The sequence below is a fragment of the Mus pahari genome, chromosome 4 (genome assembly GCF_900095145.1).
Source record: "Mus pahari chromosome 4, PAHARI_EIJ_v1.1, whole genome shotgun sequence".
Classification (NCBI taxonomy): domain Eukaryota; kingdom Metazoa; phylum Chordata; class Mammalia; order Rodentia; family Muridae; genus Mus; species Mus pahari.
In genome coordinates this window covers 115,663,947-115,679,901 of record NC_034593.1, presented here as the reverse complement: position 1 = coordinate 115,679,901, position 15,955 = coordinate 115,663,947, and the positions used below count along the sequence as shown (strand labels likewise).

At 39.6% G+C, this 15,955-nt stretch overlaps 1 protein-coding gene across 1 annotated transcript in view; it reads right to left on the bottom strand.

Moving 5' to 3' along the window:
• Positions 1-15,955, bottom strand: part of Zgrf1 (zinc finger GRF-type containing 1) — a 62,780-nt gene that overhangs the window by 42,359 nt on the left and 4,466 nt on the right. The window contains exons 3-7 of the mRNA XM_021196235.1: positions 15,272-15,331; positions 13,768-13,953; positions 11,511-13,257; positions 7,160-7,233; positions 5,302-5,487 (exon numbers count right to left, since the gene is read on the bottom strand). Coding sequence (XP_021051894.1) covers positions 5,302-5,487; positions 7,160-7,233; positions 11,511-13,257; positions 13,768-13,953; positions 15,272-15,331 — 2,253 coding nt within the window. The remainder of the gene's footprint in view (positions 1-5,301; positions 5,488-7,159; positions 7,234-11,510; positions 13,258-13,767; positions 13,954-15,271; positions 15,332-15,955) is intronic.

The window sequence follows — 15,955 nt, the reverse complement described above, 5'->3', positions numbered from 1 at the left end:
TTGTGAGCCACCATGTGGTTGCTGGGATTTGAACTCCGGACCTTCGGAAGAGCAGTCGGGTGCTCTTACCCACTGAGCCATCTCACCAGCCCGGGCACAGCATTTTCATCTCAGCTCCAGTGTCACATCATCAGCAAAGGCTGACTTTACCTATATAGAACTTCTGGACAAGCCCACCATACTGCTGCCTCACATAGCTATCTACTTACTGAGACCACTTGAGCCTTCCAAGTACTATGTATTTATCTGTTTGTTGTGTCTTACTTCATTAGCACGTAAGTTCTGTGAGGCAAGAATTTGCCTCTTTTATTCATAGTCCTATTTTGATATACAATAGACAGCAGGTCATTGCTAGTGAAGTCTTTTAGTGGGGAAAAGAAAAAAAGAGTATCTGTTTACAGCCTGGTCATACAACCCAGTGGTAGAGCACTTGCCCAGTGAGTGTGAAGTCCTGATTTGATTATCACCCCTGTGGAGGGGAGGGGTTGCTGTGGGGGAGGGGTAGATAATAAACACATATTTTTAGGAGTTAGCCTTAGATCTACTTTCCTACCTCTCATTCATTATTTAATTCACTCTGAATTGGCTTCTATACATACTATTCCATTGCAACTGCTCTTGCCAAGGTCACCAATGATCTCCAAGTAACTGATGAAATGGGATATATTTTCATATTCCTTTATTAGAGGGCTGAGAAATAACACTCCATTCTGGAGAAGATATGACACAAAAGCAAGGGACAATAAAAAGAAAATTTAGTCAACGGTGTTCTAAGAAACAAAGACCTTTCTGCATAGAAACAGAAACAATCCACCAGGACCACATATGGAATAGGAGAAATACAGGCAAAGTGTTCATCTGACAAGAGACAGCAAGATAAAGTTAGATAACCCAGCACCCAAACAACTGGACTTTAAAGTGACAAATGGTTTAATGCAGTGGTAGCGAGCTTACCTAGCACGTGTGAAGCAAGGGTTCAATTTCAACACCACAACAGAACCAACATGAAAGGTAAATGATCGAGCGAGCCTGCTTGCCTGCATTTATTCCTTTCTCCTTAACACTCTTTTTTCCTTCAAGAATCTGTACCCCACGTACACTGCTATTCAAAGTTCAATTTTTGTCTTTTCTTTTTTTTTCTTTTTTGTGATAATGTCTCTCTCTGGTCTAAAGCTTCTTATTTAGCCAGAATAGCCTGAAACTCTAAACATAGACTCCCATAAACAATATACAAATGTTGTATATTGAATAGAAATAGCTAACAGATATAGAAAATGAGTTCAACTTGTCAACAGAAAACATAAATCAAAACCACAATGAAAAATTATCCTATTCTAATAAGAATAGCCTGCATATAAAATATTTTTAAGTTACAATTAGAAATTAGAACTGTGCATGTTAGCTCACTCATGCCTATAATCCCAGCCATCTGTAAGATGAGACAAGAGAATTATTAAATGTTTCAGGCCAGCTTGGACTGCACATAAGTACCAGACCAATCTGATTACTACTACTACTACTACTACACTGCCTAAAAATCAAAAAGCAGGCTGAAAAAATGGCTCAATGGTTAAAGAGTACTTGCTCTATAACAGTCTGGACCAAAGTTCAGATTTCAGGATTCATGTAAGCAGAACAATCTATAAACAATTATAACTCTAGCTCTGAAAATTCCAAAGCCTTCTTCTTTTTGCCTCTCTATAAGCACCAGCATACATACACACATATAAACACAATCTTAGAAAACAAACGGGGGGGGGGGGGATAGGGAACTTCCGGGATAGCATTTGAAATGTAAATAAAGAAAATAATAAAAAAAAGAAAACAAACCCTGTAGGTGGAACAACAATATGAACTAACCAGTACCCCCTGAGCTTGTGTCTCTAGCTGCATATGTAGCAGAAGATGGCCTAATCGGCCATCACTGGGAATAGAGGCCCCTTGGTCTTGCAAACTTTATATGACCCAGCACAAGGGAAGGCCTGGGCCAAGTAGTGGGAGTGGGTGGGTAGGGGAGCAGGGGCGGGGAGGGGTATAGGAAACTTTCGGGATAGCATTTGTAATGTAAATAAAGAAAATAATAATAATAAAAATAAATAAATAAATAAATTTTTAAAAAAAGAATAAGATATAAGCTGGGTAGTGGTGATACACACCTTTAATCCCAGCACTCAGAAGGCAGAGGCAGGTGGATCTCTGAGTTCTAGGATAGCCTGCTCTACAGAGTGAGTTAAAGGACAACTATGGTACATATATGTGTATGTATGTATGTATGTATGTATGTGTGTGTATGTATATAAAATGATGATGATACAGGGGTTGTAGAGAAGGCTTAACAGTAAAGAGCACAGGCTGCTCTTGCAGAGGACCTGTTTCAATTCTTAGCACCTACATGGTGGGTGACAACCATTTGTAACTTCAGTTCCAAGGGATCTGCCATCTTTTTCTAGCCTGCACTGGCACTATGTGCATATGATGCACAGATATACATACACACACGCACGCACACACACACACACACACACACTAAATAAATAAGAAAGAATAAAGATACATTTTAATAAATAAATTCTATCTGGGCCTGGAAACACAGGTCTCTAATCTCAATACTCAGAAGGCTAAAACAAAGCAGAATGTGAGGGCCTCCATGAAACAGAATAAGGTCAAGTCAGCTATGCAACTTATGAAGGAAGCCCTGTCTCAAAATAAAAACTAAACAGGGACAGGATACAGCTCAGAATAGAGCTCCTGCCTAAGCACAATAAGGCCCTAGGTTCAGAGTTCCACAAGAGAGAAAATTAAGAAAAAGTTCAAGTGAAGACAAAACAGCTAGGGCAGACTGTTTCAAAGCACCGCAAATATAATTAGTGCTATGGGTCATATACTTAAAGATAAATGTTGGGGTTGGAGAGATGGCTCATTGACTGCACTTCCAGAGGTCCCGAGCTCTATTCCCAGCAACTGCATAGTGGCTCACAACCACCTGTAATGGCATCTGATGTTTTCTTCTGGTGTGTCTGAAGACAGCTACAGTGTACTCATAAACATTAAAATAAAAAAAATGTTATGCTGTCTAAGTTTGCCTCGAATTTTTTTTTAAGATTTTTATTTTGTGTTTTGTCTGCATGTGTGCATGCCTGGTAGCCAAGAGATTAGAAAAGGGCATGAGATTCAATGAAACTGGAGTTCTGGATGTTAGTAAGCCACCATGTAAGTTCTGGAGAACAGAGCCAGGTCTTCTACAAGAGCAACAAGTGCTCTTAACTGCTGAGCTATCTCTCTAGCCCCCACAACAACTTTTTTTTTTTTTTTTGGTTTTTTGAGACAGGGTTTCTCTGAATAGCCCTGGCTGTCCTGGAACTCACTTTGTAGACCAGAACTCAGACCTCGAACTCAGAAATCAGCCTGCCTCTGCCTCCCAAGTGCTGGGATTAAAGGTGTGTGTCACCACGCCCGGTTTACAATAACATTTTTAATGTTTCTCTAGTCTAACTGATCAAGCATTGTGTAATGTTTTATTTGGCATTTTTCTTTCTGTTATTAACAAAATACTGCTTCTTACATCCTAGAACTTGATTAAATACAGAACATACATTAAAGTTCAGAGAACATCCTATGTTAGCAATATATCACATTTATTGAGAAACATTTTCTGTCTTTTGTGAGACTCAGAATCTATACCCTACAGTCATAACTAACACAGAACAATAATTAGAAACACAACAATGAATATGAGAATACAAGTTTCTTCCCCATTTGTTCTCTCTTTTCCTTAACTGCCTAGAATTTTCTATAGAGGCCTCAATCTTAAATTCCTACTTCAACTTCTCAAGTGCTGGAATTGAGAGCCATCACACACAGCAAGTTTCTTTTTCAATAATTCAAACAGTGGTTACCATAATTTATAATATTATGAAGAGTAGGAGATAGCATATACTTGGCAATAAGGAAGAAATGCAAGCTAAAGAATCCACTAGAGGAAAGACTAATAATATGTAAGCTGATGTGAGCCTCAAAACAACATGCCAGCAGAAAGCATGTTGCATCGTGTAGTCTGTTTACGGCTACATTTCCTGTCAATCTACCCTTGGACTGCTCTTGTTCAAGGATTTAGGACTGACCTAAGAAAATGACTTGGGATTTTCCAGCCCACAACTCTGCCTGCTTTCCTGGAAGCCACAGAGGCACTAGGGACCCCAGACAGGAGTCTAGCATAACTGTCATCAGAGGCTTCACCCAGCAGCTGAAGGAAACAGATGCAGAGATCCACAGCCAAACATTAGGCAGAGCTTGGGGAAGAATGGAAAAGATTTATAGGAGCCAGAGGAGTCAAGGTCACCACAAGAAAATCTATAGAATCAACTAGCCTGGTCTCATGGGGATCCAGTAAGACTGAACCACTAACCAGGGAGCATGCATGGGACTGACCTAGGTCTTCTACACGTTACAGTTGTCTATTACACATGAACAGGCCTTCATGTGGGAGTCCTAACTGCGGGAGCAGGGACTGTCTTTTACTCTGATGCTTGCCTTTGCAACACTTTCTCCCTACTGGGCTGCCTCTTCTAAACTCAGTAAGAGAAGATGCACCTAGACTCACTGCAAATGGATATGCCAAGGCTAGCTGATACCCATGGAGGCCTTCCCTTCATGGGGAGGGGAAGGACTTGGGGAGGAGAAGAGGGAGTGAAAACTGTAGTAGGGATACAAAGTTCATTACTGATTAATTTAAGAAAGCAAAAGGACTGGAGAGATGGAGGCACACACCTTTAATTCCAGCACTACAGAGGCAGAGGCAGGTAGATCTCTGAGTTCAAGGACATCCTGGTCAACATAGAGAAAATCTCTCTCTAAAAACAAAACAAAACAAAACAAAACAAAACAAAACAAAACAAAAAAAAACAAAAAACAAAGCACTGGCTGCTGTTCCAGAGGTCCTAAATTTAATTCCCAGCAACTACATGGTGGTTCACAGCCATGTAGAATGGGATCTGTTGCCCTCTTCTAGTGTGCATAAAGACAGGGCACTCATAAACATAAAATACATGAATAAAAAAAATAAAAGAAAGTTGACCTCTGACCTCATGTGTTCGGAACATGTGCACACATACACGCCACATAAACGTACACACAAAATAAACAAATAAATGCAGAATAGTTTAAAAAGAAACAAAAAACAAAGAAAGAAAGAAAGAAAGAAAGAAAGAAAGAAAGAAAGAAAGAAAAGAAAAGAAAAGAAAAGAAAAGAAAAGAAAAGAAGTAAATGACTTGGTGAAATGCAACTATAAAAATGACTTTTACCTGCAAGAAGTCCGTCTGCCCATAAGTGCTAGGCAATTCTGGTGTCCAAACACAAGTATCGGTCAGGAAGTTTTCATAGTCAATGCTATCTGGAAACTGACTGCATCCTAGCTGTAAGCTGTGTCCTCTGATCATTACATCACTAGTAGCAGATCCTTTCACCTGATGTCCTTGAAACTCAACAGGCTATAGTTAAATTATTAAAAATAAGAACATAAGTATATGGCATATATATTCATAGTGTATATATAGAGAAATGTTCCTTATTGTATACTAATGTAAGCCCTTTGAGTGCAGACCTTTTCACTTCATCTAAGCATCGCCACCATTTAATACAGTGCCTGTCACACAGAAAGCAATAAATAAACACAAAATGAAGGAGCTCACAGCCATGTAGAATGGGAAGAGACGAAAGGAAGCAGTACTTTGCTTGAGGTCTGCATTCCGACTTCATTCACTATGACCAGAGCGCGGGGTCTCTGCAAGCCTGTGCATGAGTCTCCTGCTCTGAAGAGTGTGACTGCATGCTCACGGCCTCCCTCAGAGGCCAAGTTCCCTCCCCAGTCTTCTTTCGGGTTTCAAATGGCTTTCTCTGCTGCCCCCTTGAGGATTTAAGCATTTTTACTCCCCACAGGGAAGTGTTTCCTCAGAGTCAGCACAGGAAAGCTGTGTTCCAGAAGTGGCCAAAGTTGTACCTTGTACTGGCAGCTGAACTTGGTAGTATAAGAATCACCTAAGTGGCAGGTTTTGAAGGCATGAAGAGGTCACGAAGAACAGACTGGGTACTTTGAAAGGCCAGGAGAGGTCACTGGTAAAGAGGCAGCCTCATTAGCAGTGGAAGGGCCAAGATTAAAGGTGTCATGCAAAGGAGTTGAGGCTTGGCACCATGAAGAGGGCCTATGAGAAGATATTGGTAAAAGTGCAGCCCAGTTTAAGCACTAGATCCTAGCACTCTGGAGATGCCAGTATTATGGGACAGCCATCAAGCACAGCAGTAGATATGAGGTGAAGGCCACCTGAGGCCAGAAGATAAGCTGTGTGTGTTTCGGCTGGTGGTCTTGGGGTCTATAAGAAAGCAGGCTGAAGTTGGCGGGGGTGGCACACACACTCAAGAGGCAGAGGTAGGCAGATCTCTTGAGTGTGAGGCCATCCTGATCTACAGTGTAAGTTCCAGGAAAGCCAAGGCTACACAAAGAAATTCCTGTCTTGAAAACAAAAAACAAAAAAATACCCCAAAACAAAACCAATCACTGGCTATGAGGAGTGAGCCAGTAAGCAGAACTCCTCCATGGTCCCTGTATCAGCTCCTGCCTCTAGGTTCCTGACTTCCTTCAATGATTGACTATGATGTGGAAGTGGAAGGGAAAAAAAAAAAGATGTGGCTGAAAGGCATTTTCTTAATTAGTGATTGATGGGGGAGGATTGTGGGTGACACATCCCTGGTCTGAGAGTCCTGGGTTCTATAAGAAAGCAGATTGAGCAAGCCAGTAAGCAGCACTCCTCCCTCCATGATCTCTGCATAGTCTCCTGCCTCTAGATTCCTGCCCTACTGCCCTATTTGAGTTCCTGCCCTGACTTCCCCAGTAATGGACTGTTGCCTGGAAATGTAAGCTGAAATAACCACTTTGATCCCCAAGTTGCTTTTGGTGATGGTGTTTCACCAGAGCAATAGTAGCCCTAACTAAGACAATTCTTATCAACCATATGACATAAATGATGCCTAAACGAATAAAGACCAGAATGGGGTCAGGAGAGAGTAGTAAGAAAGTATAATCAAAGTATATGCTATACGCATATGAAAGTATCACTATTTTCTACACGAGAAAAACACAGTAGTTAGAGAGAGATACATATGTACCTGCTGAGAAGCCCGATGCTCACGAGGACACTCTAGGAGAGCATGCGAAACTTCTGTGGCAGGTGATTTCCTGGCTGCAATGAAAGGATTAAACAGCCTCATTTATCATATGCATCACAGTATTTTGCAAAAATGCCTTTCCATATAAAACTGAAGTAATACGGGGGGGGCTGGTGAGATGGCTCAGCGGGTAAGAGCACCCGACTGCTCTTCCGAAGGTCCAGAGTTCAAATCCCAGCAACCACATGGTGGCTCACAACCATCCCTAACAAGATATGGCTCCCTCTTCTGGAGTGTCTGAAGACAGCTACAGTGTACTTACATATAATAAATAAATAAATCTTTAAAAAAAAAAAAAAAAAAAAAATGAAGAAAAACACTTTAAAAAGTAATGTCTTGATAATCATTTAATCTGGAATATGAGAAAAGATTCTGTATAGTATACTATACAGAGTATGAGTATACTATTCTGTATAGGCTGGTACATTCTTAAGGCAAAAATTCAATATATTTATAATTTAAATACTACTGGTTACTTTAAAAAAAAATTATGACCATATGTGGGTACATGCCTTTAATCCCAGTACCCAGAAAGTGGAGGTAAATAGACTGTAGATTCAAGACCAGTCTAGTTTATAGTAAGTTCCAGGACAGCCAAGGATACATGGAGAGGCCCTGTCTCAAATAGATACACTAGACAGATTTCTTTATTTGGTACAAGTATTTGTCTACACATACATATATGCACTATGTTCATGTTGGGTGCTTACAGAGGCCAGGAGGGGATGCTTAGACCCAAATCAGGTTCCTCAGCATAAGCAGTAAATTCTTAGCTGCTGAACTATCTCTCCAGTTCTCTTAGATCTTAATAGGGATATACTTTTGCATTTTTTAGCAACCTATTTTTAAAAATAATATATTCTAAATTACTGCCCAATTTTTGAGAACAAGAAAGCTAATAAAACTATTACACTATTGCTATACATAAACATGAGGGTAGGAGGGGTATAAGGAGCCGCAGTCGATTTTAACCTATCTTCTGACCTACAACACACTACACAGACCAGAGATCTGCTACCCAGAGCATTGGAACTAAGCACCGGGGACATAGCAGTGAAAAGGGAACAAAGAAGACAACCACACAGTTACACCAGATAAATGCAGAGTAGAACAGGAAAAGGTATCATAGAGAACGGTGATGAAATACAACACGGATGTTCTAGAAAGGTCACTTCTAGGAAGTAACCCTGACCTGAGACCTAACGAAAGGCTAAGCCAAGCCATAGTCCAGAAGCAGGTATGAAAAAGCAAGCAGGGTCTGAGGCTAACAAGGTGGCAGACTGGCAGCCAAGCACATTCCCAGCAAGACAGCACTGCCCTACCTCATGCTGTACATAGTCATACCTTTTTCAGTCAACTTAGTACCAAAATGTTCATATTTCTGTGATTTTATTGATGATTTCATTATTTCATTTTTGCAAAATAATGTGATGCATATGATAAATGAGGCTGCTTAATCCTTTCATTGCAGCCAGGAAATCACCTGCCACAGAAGTCCCCTAAAGTGAATGCTATCTTGTATTCTTAAGTATGAGAGTTGTGATGTCTGCTGCATAGAAAATACAAAGGGATTGTTTTCACCAGCACTGTTGATTCTGAGTTCAATGTTAAGCAAAAAATTTTAAATAAAGTGGTCTTTAAGTAAAGACATAATTATGTGTTCCTGAATAGATAAAAATGTTCTGGTCAGAGATATGCAAGAAGTCAGTCTTGCATGTCTCATGTAACCAATGATTCTATAGTTGGTGTTTAAGCTCATTACAGAACATGACCTCAGCATTATGAAGCAACTGTAATCTTCTCTTCCAATTTGATGAATTATTTTCTCAAAATAAAATGCTGTATTTCCCAAATCTTCATATTATAATGCTATGTTCTTATTTTGGTTTATAAATCAGTTACATCCTTTCATTTTTATTACTAAGATTTTCATTTTTTTTTTTTAAGAAAATAAACTACTGGGCTGGAGAGATGGCTCAGCAGTTAAGAGAACTGCCTGCTCTTCCAGAGGTTCTAAGTTCAATTCCCAGCAACCACATGGTGGCTCACAACCATTTGTAATGAGATCTGACGCCTTCTTCTGGCACACAGGCATACATACAGACATATATTAACTAAATAATCTTTTTTTAAGATTTATCTATTTATTTTATGTATATGAGTACACTGTAGCTGCACAGATGGTTATGGGCTCTCAAGTGGCTGTCAGGAACCGAATTTGAGGAACTTTGCTCACTCTGGTAGGCCCCTGCTCACTCAGGCCCGAAGATTTATTTATTATTATACACGAGCACACTGAAGCAGTCTTCAGATGTGACAGAAGAGGACATCAGATCTCATTATGGGTGGTTGTGAGCGATGTGGTTGCTGGGATTTGAACTCAGGACCTTCAGAAGACCTTTAGAAGAGTGCTCCTACTCACTGAGCCATCTCACTAGCCCAAATAAATAAATCTTAAAAGAAAAAAAATTACTATCAAACTTAACCACATTTCTAAGAATTTTAGAATGTATACGAATTTACTCATACTTTTAGCAAAAATGACTTAAGACACTTAAGTAAGAATTTAATTCTAACAATAAGTATCATAATGTTGTTCATTTACCTTCATATATTACAGACCAGTCAGAGCCACACAGCAAGGGTACACAGCTATACAGCAAGATGCTGTCTTAAAATGCACATACATAAACCAGGTGGGGGTACACGACTTTTTATTATTTTATGTATATGAATGTTTTATTTTGTGTGTCTGTGCACCAGACATGCTGGTGCTAGAGGAGGTGGTAAGCCTCTAGGTGTGCTAGGAATTGAACCCAGGTCCTTTGCAACAACAAACGCTTTTAACCACTGAGCCAACTCTCCAGCCTGTGGCACACACTTTTAATCCCAGTATTCAGGAGACAGAGGCAGTCAGATTTGAAGCCAGCATGGTCTACAGAGCATGTTCTAGAATAGCCCAGGCTACACAGAAAAAAAACCTATGTTGAAAAACAAACAAACAAACACACATTTGCAACAGATATCATAAAGGATTAATATCGCCAATATATAACAAAATTATTATAAGTCAAGAATAAAAAGACTAACACTCATTTTAAAAACAGAAACGGATGAAGAGTGCATGAAATCATGAAAATGGCAGAATTATAAAATCTAAGAGAGACTCAAACATATTTACTACAGTGACTCATGAAGAACTTGTGAACTTTCTGTTATGCACTGTGGGATTTCAGGAGTAAAATATACTGACATTTAGTCAGGGCCCATTCCCACTGTGAGAATAAAGAAACATTACAGAACAGAGCAGAGGGCGCTCTTGTGCCGCACTCTGGGATGGGGACATAGGCATGGAAAGGGAAAGCAGTACAGTTTTGGATTAGTATGCTTAGTCTGAACATACCCTTGCTTATACCTGTCAATGTGTGCTCTGCAAATGCAGAGGGCATTTCAGGAGAGATGCCATAGAGACTGGTTAATATTAAACAGACTAAGGAACTGCGGTACAAAGACTCAGCCTTCATTATATCATCCTCTATGGGAGTTGTCATTACCAAATACATGGATTACACTGTGTAATCTCCAGCCCCGTTTATTGAGGCATTGGTCTCAAACTCAGGAGACAGTTGCAAATAATTCTGAATTCTCCTAATACTGTCTCTACTTCCCAAGTGCTGAGATTACAGACTTGAGCCACCACATATGTAAATCTCTAATACAGCAGACAGCAAGACTCTTCCCTTCCTTTGAGCTGCAAAGGGAACAACCAAAAAAAAAAAAAAAAAAAAAAAAAAAAAAAAAAAAAAGCGACTCTAACCTTTAGGACTAACATCTGGGTCTCGATTGTACCAAATTTCATGTGGAAAGGCATGCTTTTTCTTCAATATTGCCAAGTTTCCTAAAGCTGTGCTATGCTCAGACTGTGACTTTAAAAGGGACATGTTATTTATTACTTCAGAAAGTTCTGAAGAACTTTTAGAAGTAGCCCAGCATTGTTGGTTTCTCTGTGTAGTTTCCACTTCAAAATGATCACAAGGCAAACTTCTAATCCTTCTTAATTCTTTAGACTCAGAAATATATGTTTTGCTGTCTCTGTAAATAGGATATTTGGTTCCCATAGAATAAAATAAAGGACTAGAAACTTGAGTGCTGGATTCTTCTAGTTCATGACACTCAAAGTGATTCTGAGTGGTATTCAATAGCTGGCCACTAATGCCACTGCTAGAGATTGGTGAGAAGACCTGCTCATCATTTCTGTCTATGTGACTTTGCAAAATAAAAGGCTGGGTACCTTCTGAGAACAGGTCACAGTTTTCAGGCGCTGAATCAGTGACTGTGTTTAGATAAGGAATATGTAAGCTTCTATTTACACCTTTGGGTTTCTTTGAGGGTGAAACAGCACCACAATGAATTGCATTTCCTTGGATAGATTGACTAGCATTTTCTCTGCTGTCCCCTGCTACATCCTCACTCCACTCCAGCGACGAGTCCAAACTGCTCCCTGTGTCACTGTGACACTGTCCCTCTAGTGTTTTGCCAGTTTTTGCATCTCCATGAGGTCCTGAATTGAAGCCCACACAGGTTCTATCACAGAACTCTGACAACAGAGTCCCATCAGCAGGGAGGGCCTCTTTAGGCTTGTCATCCATAGATGACAGTAGTGGCAATTTTCCTGCAATTTCTCGGCAGCCTATATCCCCACAGCTCTTCTGAACACATGAATCATCTGTAATCACAGCTTTCTTCTCCCACCGCTCTGAATCCTGGGAAAGTCTGTTGTCTTCTTGTGATGCCTCATCAGTGTCACTGGTCTCAAAGTTGCTCAGATTAAAAGAAACTTCCAAAAATGTTTGCGCAGCTTTATGAACAGTATTCAGATTTTCTCTATCAGCATTGCTTTTAGAAACCATGTCTACAATGTCATCAGGGATCCTAGAGTTGGTACTTAGAGAAGCTTCAACTTCAATTTGTTTATGTTCTGTTTCTGGCAACGGTGACACTGGTCTATACTCCGGTTCCAATGCTGCATCCGCATCTGTCCCCTGAGAACCTTCTCCAGTGCAAAGTGACCCTTGCATCCACACCTTCTCATGTTGATTAAAAGGTACCTTGCTACTGTCCTGAATGTCAGATTCTGATAATAAATTGGCATTCTCTTTACTGCTGCAGCTAACCAGTACACTGCTTTTCTTACAGAATGAAGGTGCTAAGTTTTCTTCCTGATTCCAGTATTGGCAATTATTATCTACTGGCTTGTCCTCACTGTATAATTCTCCCTTTTCGGTACATGTTTCAAAGAGCTCTGACTTTTTTTGTAACAAAAGTTCAGACAAGTTAAAAACGTTCACATCTTCTTGGGCTTCCGGTTTGTCCTCTGTATCATTCTCATCTCTAGCAGAACAGGGAGGTGATCTCTGGGAAGGTAAATACCTGGCCCACCTGCTTGTGATTCTTGTAGGATTTTCTGACTGCTGCTCACAGCGTAAATATCCTATGCTCTGTGTTTCTGCATAGTCTTCCTCTGGCTTAGAAGTAATATTCAGTGCCCCCTGTGGTTCTCTCTTAGGAAAGTGTCCTGTAATCTCACCATGCAGATCCTTCCTGTTAGTTGAGCTGGACTTCAGAAGAGCTAGTATCTGGGCTTTGCTTCTGACGTTTTGTGAAACTCCAGGACAGTGAGAGTCTAACCCATTTCTTCTCCTGGGTTCACTGGCCAGTAAAGAGTCTGAAGGGTTGGTTTCAGAACTGACAGGAAAGCAAAGCTTGTCCTCTTTACCTAGAGTGTCTGAGTTAATCTTGAAGTATGAAGAAAGAAGTGTGTCACTTCTCTCTCTGTCCCTGAATGTGAGGGAACTCTCATTATCCGCTGACACAGGAGTTAAATCTTTCTGACCAACAGTGGGAAACAAAGGAAGTGTGCTGGAGAATGGGGGAAGAAGTCTCGGGCCAGGCGGGCCAGGGTTCACATCACCAAGTGAGGCAGCTGGTTCACTGTTCTCAGTCACTTTCTTTGGCATCTTATATGGTCTTTGAAAACCCTAAACAAGTTAAAACAATCATCAGCTATACCATTATTTCTAAGAAAAATGTGAAATTAACTTGCTAAAAAAAAGTAACAATATGTATGCTTTGCCTAAGGTAAAAAAATATTTAAAATTTGCTAAATTAAAATATAAACATATACGGGCTGGTGAGATGGCTCAGTAGGTAAGAGCACCCGACTGCTCTTCCAAAGGTCCTGAGTTCAAATCCCAGCAACCATATGGTGGCTCATAACCATCCTTAACCATCTGTAACAAGATCTGACGCCCTCTTCTGGAGTGTCTGAAGACAGCTACAGAGTAATTACATATAATAAATAAATAAATAAATAATATATATATAAACATATATTAGTTAAAACTTTTCTAACTTGGATTTACTTTTGTGTTACCAAGTAAACAATGAAGCACTATTTTAACAGCAACCTATGACAAAAATTTACTGGTTTTAAAGATAACTTCTTTCTAACTATACATTGAAATATTGGTTCCCACACAGAAACGTACAGTAGCCTTCCTTTTTAAGCCAGAGGGCTGACACCCAAGAGACCGGCTGGAGGATACCAGTGTCCTTGGACCTGACTCCAGTGCTTCTCTAGAGCCATCCGGTTCAACAGCTTTGCTTCCAACAGCCTTAGCCTCCTCAACTGTGATTAAATACCGCTCACTTTCCAAGTCATCTCCAGGTTTCACCTACGTTTAAAAAAATAAACATACAAATTGCATAATTGGATAATTTAATACATACCAGCAGACTCACCAGCAATGAACAAGATGCAGTAAAGATTCAACTATTCAATCAGCAAATCCTTCAACTATTCATTATCATGCACTAGTTAACAATCAAAACCATATACAAGGAAATAACACAATAAAAACTTCACTGATTTGCTCATTCAGCAGTACACACAGTGGTGCTCCTGAGGCCCTTTGACGCATGTTAAGAACACAAAGACAAGCAGAAAGCTTTCTTTCACTTAGAATCCATACAACTAATGCCATTTTTAAAAGTCAAAGCCATTAGTTATCAACTCTGTATTTTTATAAATGTATATAAATTAAAACTTTATAATTATCTCAAATATTAAGTTCGGATACATACATATAATCACATTCCCTGAAACACAGCATTGCTTAGTCATTCTATTCTATTGTTAAGTCATTGATTATCAACTTAGAAAATACATCTTTATCATATTAAACGTTTACTAATGAAACTACTTAGGATAAAATAACAGTAGCTACATTAATTGAACGCCTACTAAGAAAATGCCTCTCCTAGACCCTCTTGTCATAAATCTAAAAGAACAGCCACTATAAATGAAACACAATTTCATGGCTACGTATCCACCTAGTAATAGCAATGGTATGAATTGTAGCACATGCTGTTATTAGATACTCTCTAATTTTCAGAACAACACGGATCTCTGTTTCTAGTTGAAGCATGGACACAGGTCATGGGCTGCATAGGTGTTTCAGGGTCTGAAAGGAGCCAGAGCAGTTCTAATGCCTTCAATTTGTTTCCTTCTCAAACACAAGAAAAACACAGAATACGTAGTGAGGAAATATTTAAATGGAAATAATTCCACAAAGACTATCAAACCACTATGTGAAGGCTAAAGACGGAGCTCAGCAGTAGAGTACACGCCTAACATGAATGAAGCCTTCAGCTCCATCCCCAGCACAGCAAAATCTCACCTAATAGAAGCCGGTTCTAGAGCCACACCCTGGTTTGAATATGAACTGCAACCACCATTCTATGAGCACAGACATGCACTAAACCTTTCTGTGCTACACTCCTGATGTAAAAACATCACAGCGCTGTCATAAAAATTAAAATGAAATAATAACTAAAGGCTGACAGCATACGGTACAGCTATATTAAATGAACAAAATACCAGCTACAACTATCAGCATCAGAACTATGACTACACTATTAAAAACATTCATATTGAAGCATCTATGAAAATTTTTAAATTTCAAGGGAAGTAAGATGAAGACATCAAAATACCTCAAGGCACTTAAGAAACAGACTTTCCAAACATGCTCCTTTGTCATCATATAAAATTGCCTGTTAGAAAACAAGATAAAAGTTTAAAAAAATGGTTTTTTCATTTCTTGATATCTTCAACAGGAAATTAAAATTTGTAATATAAGTAAATCATGTAATAAAAGAATTATACACAGTCTGTAACTTTCACTTGCAAGTACATCTACTTCAAATGCTACTGCATCCACTGAGCACGAGAGCTGAGGTACAGTGTAAGAAATGCAAGGACTCAGGTACTAGGGAGACAGCTGTTAGGAAAGCATCTATGGACAAGCAAAAGGACCTAGAATCAGTTCCCAGCATCGATATAAAAGCTTGACATTAGCCTATAGTCACAGTAGAAAGAGTAAGGGAGATAGAGCTAAGAGAGGCCTGTCTAGCAAATTGGTGAGCTCTGGGTTCAGTAAAAATCCCAGTCTCAAAAAATTAGGTGGATAGAAGACATACAATGTGGACTTCCAGCTTCTACACATGTCCATTCACACACATACACTCTTAAAACAAGAAGAGAGAGAAATAAAAAATAAAAAAACAAACCTTGATTCCTACCAGGAAGACTCTTGATTGGGACTGGGAAGAAAACAGAACTGGAACGAATTGAATGAAGCCAAATAAGAAATGAAATGGGAAGCTGGGCGTGGTGGC